Source organism: Tupaia chinensis, unplaced genomic scaffold (assembly GCF_000334495.1).
Source record: "Tupaia chinensis unplaced genomic scaffold, TupChi_1.0 Scaffold146650_1, whole genome shotgun sequence".
NCBI classification, from domain to species: domain Eukaryota; kingdom Metazoa; phylum Chordata; class Mammalia; order Scandentia; family Tupaiidae; genus Tupaia; species Tupaia belangeri.
In genome coordinates this window covers 600,599-607,955 of record NW_006206507.1, presented here as the reverse complement: position 1 = coordinate 607,955, position 7,357 = coordinate 600,599, and the positions used below count along the sequence as shown (strand labels likewise).

Sequence of the window (7,357 nt, the reverse complement as noted above, 5' to 3'; positions counted from 1 at the left end):
TTTCCCTGGCAAACTTTTACTCAGTCTTCCCTCTCCCACTAAACTGCCCTCTCCCAGAGAGCCTTTCTCCTCATCCCCAGGGAAAGGCAAGCACACCCTCCCTCAGGGTCTCACTACCTCTCCCAGCTCAAACGGAACACTTATTATGTTGAAGGCAGTTCTTCGTGGCTGTTTGTCTCTCCTGGTAGACCAAGAGCACCAACCTCAAGGCAGAACCCAAGTCCTAGCCTTCTGTCTTCAGAGAGAAGCCCCATAAGAGTTAAAAGATCAATGTACAGACCACATGCACAGGTTTAAGATGAAACTATTTCAGTGAACATGTAGAAGATATCGCCACCTATTGTAGCATGTTGTCTTCTCAGATGTCATAAGTCTCCTTTACAGATGTAAGAAACAAATTTTAAGTGTTGATGGCATGCCAGATGCAGTTTTATTTTTCACTGTTTTAGTTACAAAAGATTATTTTGACTTTTAGAGAATATTCTTTTTCATTCTAACTTCATTAAAAAATGTCTTGATAGTGGAATTTATTAGGCAGTTAATACAAATGAAAATCTGGCATCAGAGCTGACATCCCTCTACTGTCATACATTAAAACCAAACTAACCTTTCCAGAAAGGCTTTTAGAGGAAGAAAAATTCATTTTTAATTCTTTTCCTCTGCCCACTTGGCATTTCCTGTGCAAATGCTCCAGGATCATAAGAAAAGGAAGAATTTGAGGCCTGGCATCTCAACAATCAAGTTTATAATGAAAAAACAAGTCTTATGTATTTTCTCTTTCCCCAGTAACTGTTATGAGAGGGCCATAATATTCGATTATCATTTTCAAGCACAATACTACATATGATGAAGATAAGTCCTAGCAAAAAGTGTTGCTGATGCAACCATTGTAGAAACAGGGACAGTGAGGGTTAACGATCGTTCTTTAATTAAGAGCAAGAAAACCGGGTTCAGGTTCTTGCAGGACTTTTCATTGTTTATACAATTTTCAGAAAGTCTGTTTCATTTGTGATGGGTTGGGTATAAGTTGTGATTTTGAGCTGAGATTTCCTTCCTTTTAGTAGCTAAAGTTTAGTGCTGTTGGACACCTTTGTCCTTCATGCAAAATTCCATATGGGAACAAAATGAAATATTCCTAGAGAAGTCCTGTGGGCTGCCTGCAAAGTGATCCTCAATAACAGTTGGAATTGCTAAAAAGAAAGGAGAAAAAGCCATTTGTGGGACACTGCTATCACAATTGTTTATGTCTGAGATGACACCTTTGTCTCTTTTCCTATCTTACAACTGTTCCAGCCCTCTGTGTGTCTCTTTATAACTTAAGCCTATCAATGATGTGACCTTGAGGCCAGCCAGTGGTGTGATGGTTAAGACAGCTCTATCCCACATGACTGACTCAGAGGTTTGAGTCCTGGGTCTGGCAGCTTGAAAATAATGCCAGGAGCACGTGTGTGTGTGCCCAAATTATCTAGAGAAGAGTGGAGAAGAAGGGATTGTGGCTTGACCATCCCCCTGTAGGGTGCTCTCTCTCTCTCTCTCTCTCTCTCTCTCTCTCCAGTGAGTATATGCACCTATAGCAAAAAAATAAATAAATAAATAAAAAGTGACCTTGTTTGTGTAGATCTACTTATTGATATTAGTATGAACTAGTCCTTGCAGAATTACCCAGTTACAATGTAAAAGAAGAGTTGTACACGTGTTATCTCATTTTCTGACACCAGATTCACTGTTTCAGTGAGAAACATAAACATGATTTAACCAAAATAGAAAGAAGTGAGGAAAGCACTCATGTAGACGAGCCACCCTTTGACACCACAGCCCTGCCCCCAACCCCAGTAAATAAATGCAGTGAGAGCTCGAGCTCTGTATTCCCTAGTAGTGCCTACTAATCCTCAGAGATAAATGAACATGCAGCTTTCCCCCCATAATAGCTGCCCTTCCTTCTCCTCCTCTGCCATGCTCTGGCTTTATCTCATACCCTTTCTAACCGGTTTAATTTTCCATGTTATCCTCATAGTTTGCATGACATCTGCCATTGGCTCCCTTGAATAAGGATTCACTCTGGAAAAGTGGGTGGTCTAGATTCCCCAAACAGCTTTGCCTGCCTGACCTGACCCAGTTTTCTATGCACACTTTTCAAATAATAGCTAATACATCATGTTTACTGGCGCCTGGTGATGCTCTCCACACAGGTCACACAGGTGAGGTAGGTGTTATCACCCCCTCATCTTACAAATGAGGATTGAAACTCAGGAAGTTTATTTGTTGCCCAGATTTTCATGGCTATTAAGTAGGAAAACAAGGATTTGAATGCGAGGAGTCTGTCTTTAAAGTCAGGTTTCATTTACTCTTTTTTTTTTTTAAGAGGTTTTTTCGCTATAGGGCACGTGCGCTCGCCAGACAGAGAGAGACATAGAGACAGAAAGTGAGAAATCACCCCCCGGGTGGATGGTCACGCCGCAGTCCCTTCTCCTCCATTCTCTCGGAATCTTGGGCACGCACACACACGCGCTCGGCGTGAGTTTTAAGCTACCGGGTCCAGGACGGGAACCGCGGTCGACTACGCGGAAGTCCAGCGACATAGCCATTATGCTAACTGCTGGTTCCCTCATTCACTCTTAAACACCTCTGTTTTTTATTTTGAGAGTGGTTTTGTTTTGGTTTGGTTTTGCTATAGGGTGCGTGTGCTCGCTGGAGAGACAGAAAATGAAGAATTCAAAACCCCCTCCCCACCCCCCCAGGGGGATGGCCACACCACAGTCCCTGCTCTTCCATTCTCCTCTCAGGATTTTGGGCACGCATATACGTGTGCCCAACATGAGTTTCAAGCCAAGGGCCCGGGATTCTTAACTGCTGTCGACCACGTGGGATTCCAGTTCCTTAACCACTACACCACCTGCTGGCCCCAAACCCCACTGTTCTTATACTCAGTAGTCACTGCCTATAAGAGCGATAGATGATGGAACTGAAAATTCCAAGGTAGTATCTATCCCCAGTTGTACCTGAGCTTGAATTGCCCTTAAATCCTTTTCAGCAGATCCACATTGTGGTGATAAAAAAAAGCGTAGATGGGGAAAGAAGGTGGAAGTATAGCTAGAAAAAGGAAAAGGTATAGGAAGAAGAGCATTTTGGTAAGAGGAAAGTATAAATCACAAAAGTAAAGATTTTAGCTATAATGAGAGAATTTGAACATTCTAAGCTGTCAATCTTAATTTTTTTTTTAAAGTTTTGCCACAAGGCACGTACATTTGCCAAAAATGAAAGAAAAGGGGAAGTGAGAAAGCACCTCCCAGGAAGAATGTTCATACCACGATCCCTCCTCCCTTTCTCCCTCCTTTCAGGATTTTATGCGCGTGTACACACACACACACACATACTCTCACTCCCAACCATGTTTTTCAAGCTGTTAGGTCCAGAACTCGAACTGTGCAGTCAGCCATGTGGGATCTAGCTACCTTAACCACCACACCACTGGCTGACCCAATACTCCTTTTTTGAAACATTGTGATTCTCAGAGATGATGTGAGAAAGAAATGACAACCTTCTTAGAACTGTTAAATCCTAGAGCGCAGAAGAAAAGTTCATGAAAGAATCATGAGGGAGGCATGCGTGCTTTATTCAATTCCATGAAATGGCAGCTTATCATTAGATTCCTTAGCCTACTGATTAAAGCTGGACTTGATAAAATACAGCAGATTTAACTTGTCTTACTACTTTCCGCAGCTGCATTTGTTACAACCCAGTGATTCATCTTGGGTGGCTGGTTAGCTGGATTTGTTGTTATTGAAATAAAATCCCTGGCACATGATAATGGAAAAAAATACAGAATTTCATAACATGTAGTATACTGTTTTCTACACTTGAGAATTTTGAGTGCTTTGGAAATAATAAGTCTGTTTCCACAATTTCCTGCCCTCCACTAGGTTCTTGGAACGCCAAATGAGGACACATGGCCTGGAGTTCATTCTTTACCACATTTTAAGCCAGGTATGTTTCATGACTAAGTACTTCCTATATGCAAAGGGTATACACACACACACACACATACACACACACACACATATATATATATATGTATATAAAGGGTATACACACACACACACACACACACACATATATATATGTATATAAAGGATATATACACACACACACAACATGCACACACATATATATATGTATATAAAGGGTATACACACACATGCACACACACATATATATATATATGTATATAAAGGATCTACGCACACACACACACACACACACACACACACATACACGGCGTCTCCATTAAGAGTTTTGCACCAATGTGCTTTGTTTAATTTGACTGACTGGTCTTGGAAATAATCATTAATTTCATCATAAGGGATACTGGCATACATGTCTATAAAAACATAATTTAGGTCACAGTGCTTTAGTCATTTGTGTCACTTGTAAGAATTCTAAGAAAAAATATTGTCATAAAAAGGAAATGTCAATTTTTATTCTTTTCTGAAAACTAGTAATGGCTGGTCAATTAATTTGAGAGTAAACACATAAAATGTTCTGAATGTCCTATTGTAGAGCATTTAATATGTTTTCATGTAAAATATGTGAACTCCTAAACAAAAAATAGGAGAAAATGTGAAACTTTTAAGTTGTCACTTTTTCCCTCACCAGTAGATGGCAGTCATGAAACTTGCAATTTAATAATTACATTTAATAAGAGACTCTCAGTCTGTTTAATTTTTATAGAAGAGATGAAAGGTTTGGAAATGGAAATTTAATAAAATCAGTGGCTGAATTATTATAAAATAATTACCTTATTTTTTTCTTTCTTGGTTACAAAACATGGTTTATAAAATGCAGACCCACCATAAAATTACTGAAAGGGACTTTATGGGAGATCTAATATTCCATTATCCTATGAAGGAAAGGAGCTATGAATAATTTCTGTTAGAGTGGCCAAGTATATTCTTTTTTTTCTTTCACTCCTTTAGAGGATTGAATAAATTAAAAATCCCAAGGAATGACTGAGTAGGGAAACTATTTTTATTCTTAATATTTTTCTTCTGAAAGTGTACAGTGTGCTAGGAATTCTTTTTTATTCCTCAGCTACCCCAAAGACTCTTTGTATTTCCACTGAATATTCTAAAGGACTTCTATGTTCTGAAAGACTATAGGAACTTAACAATTTAAGATTTTTTTTTCTTTCTTTTTTCAACCATGCAAAAAAGCACCATACTCTTGATCCACTTGTTCCTAATGGGGACATTTGAGTAAAGAACACAGCTCTTTAGTAATGTAATGTTTCAGTCATGGGCTCTTAAAGTTAGCATCCTTGTGTTGAGGTCTAAAATTTTAAGTCCTAACAATATACAACAGAAGAATTTGAAAAGATTTTAAATGAATAAAGCTAGATGCAGAAAGGAACAATTAAAACACTTAGCCTGCCAAATGTCTGGACTAGAAAAGATGGAGTAATTTGTTTATTTTCCTATGAGTAGAATTTATCATCATGAACAACATGCAAAGCATTTATTAAGTGTGTGTTTTTTGTTTTTGTTTTTGTTTTTGTTTTTGTTTTGAGAGGTTTTTGCTATAGAGCGCATGTGCTCTCCAGAAAGGCAGAGAGACAGAAAGTGAGAAATCACCCCCCAGGAGGGATGGCCATGCCGCAATCCCTTCTTCTCTGTTCTCCTCTCAGGATCTTGGGCCTGCACACACACGTGCCCGGCGTGAGTTTAAGCCACAGGGTTCGGGACTTGAACCGTGGTCGACTACATGGGAGTCCAGTGACATAGACATTACGCTAATTGCTGGTCCCTATTAAGTGTGTTTTTGAAAGTGCTATGATACAGTACACATTAAGCTAACAGACCGTGAAACTCATAAAAGCAGGGACATATTTGGCATTCTGTAAAGGTCTGTTACTCTGATCTATATCCAGTGTTTAAAACACATTCTTTATGTGACTCCTCTGATGGACAGATAGAAATCAGAGTATATATGTGTAGGTTACTAATATTATGTGTAAGTGCTAGGTAACATATCACACATAGAAGGCAGTGGGAGTCTCAGAGAACATGTTTAAATGATGTAAGACCTGGATGTTGATGAACAAGAAAGATCCTCCAGGCAAAGGTTGATGCTTGTGAATCCAAGTAGATGGAATAAGTATGTCCTGAATTTTCTGGAGAGGAGTCAAGGGGAGATAAAATAATAGAGCGAAGAAACAGAAGCAAATCTATGAGTACTTTCATGCAGTTCTTAAATGGACCATCCAGTGGAGTTCCATATTCTGGTCTCATGGACATCCTACTCCAGGGAAAGAAAATACACATTCCCAAGAGGAAAATGTCAGTGCTAGGCTCCACCTGCCCTGCCCTGACCCTCTGCCTCCTTATCTGCTCCAAAGAATCTCATCACAGGTGAGAGAATCACTGAAGTACTAAGAAGACCACGGTTTAACCTCTCACCACTGTAGCAACACCGCAAACATTTTCAGGACAGTGATGAAAGGAAATATTCCGAGACCAGCAGATGGTATAATGGTTATGTTACCAAACTCCCATGTAGTCGACCATGGTTCAGCTTAAAACTCAGGCCAGGTGCGTGTGCATGTGTGCCCAAAATGCCAAGAGGAGAATGGATTGCAGCATGGCCATTCCCCCTGGGAGAGGGGTGATTTCCCACTTTCTGTCTCTCTCTGATGACCCCATACACCCTACAGCAAAAATCTCTCTCTCTCTCTCTAAAAAAAAAAAAAGAGAGAGAGAGAGAGAGCGAGATTCCTGTATGAGAGAGTGAGAGAAAAGAAGAAGACAATAAAAACAACAAAGAAGAAAAGAAAGAGAGGAAAGATCTACTTAAAATAAATAAATAAACAAATAAATAAAATAAACCACAGAACCCTAAGGGTGAAGAAAAACAAACTGGGTCAATTGGATTCAAAGAAGAAACAGACACACTTCTCACTTTCCTTAAGAGAATTTTAAATAGAAGTAAATGATGGAAAAGCAATGCATTCAAGGTTAGACTCATATGTAACACACACATGCACATGTGCACACGTACATAATATATATACACACACATAACTCAGTTGTATTCTATCATGTCTCAGAAAGTCTGAGAGAGAAAAATATCTGAGCCATGAAAACATACTTTGTTTAATTTTTTAATAGATAAATAATTTAAGCCAGTCAAAACATCAAACTATGAAAAGGAGCATAGTGCAAATCCTTCTCTCCACCACTGTGCCCCATCTGCTCACTTCCTCAGAACCACTGCCCCCACCACTTGCCCTCAGTTTATCAGTTTCTTTCTTTCTTTCTTTCTTTTTTTTTTTTTTTTTTTTTTTTTTTTTTTTTGTGGGGGCCAG

General features: G+C 39.3%; 1 protein-coding gene across 2 annotated transcripts in view; it reads left to right on the top strand.

Annotated features, from left to right (window-relative positions):
- Window positions 1-7,357, top strand: part of CDK14 (cyclin dependent kinase 14) — a 667,802-nt gene that overhangs the window by 491,630 nt on the left and 168,815 nt on the right. For both annotated transcript variants that reach the window (XM_027768492.1, XM_027768493.1), the window contains exon 12: window positions 3,921-3,984. In XM_027768492.1, the coding sequence (XP_027624293.1) occupies window positions 3,921-3,984 (64 nt within the window). The remainder of the gene's footprint in view (window positions 1-3,920; window positions 3,985-7,357) is intronic.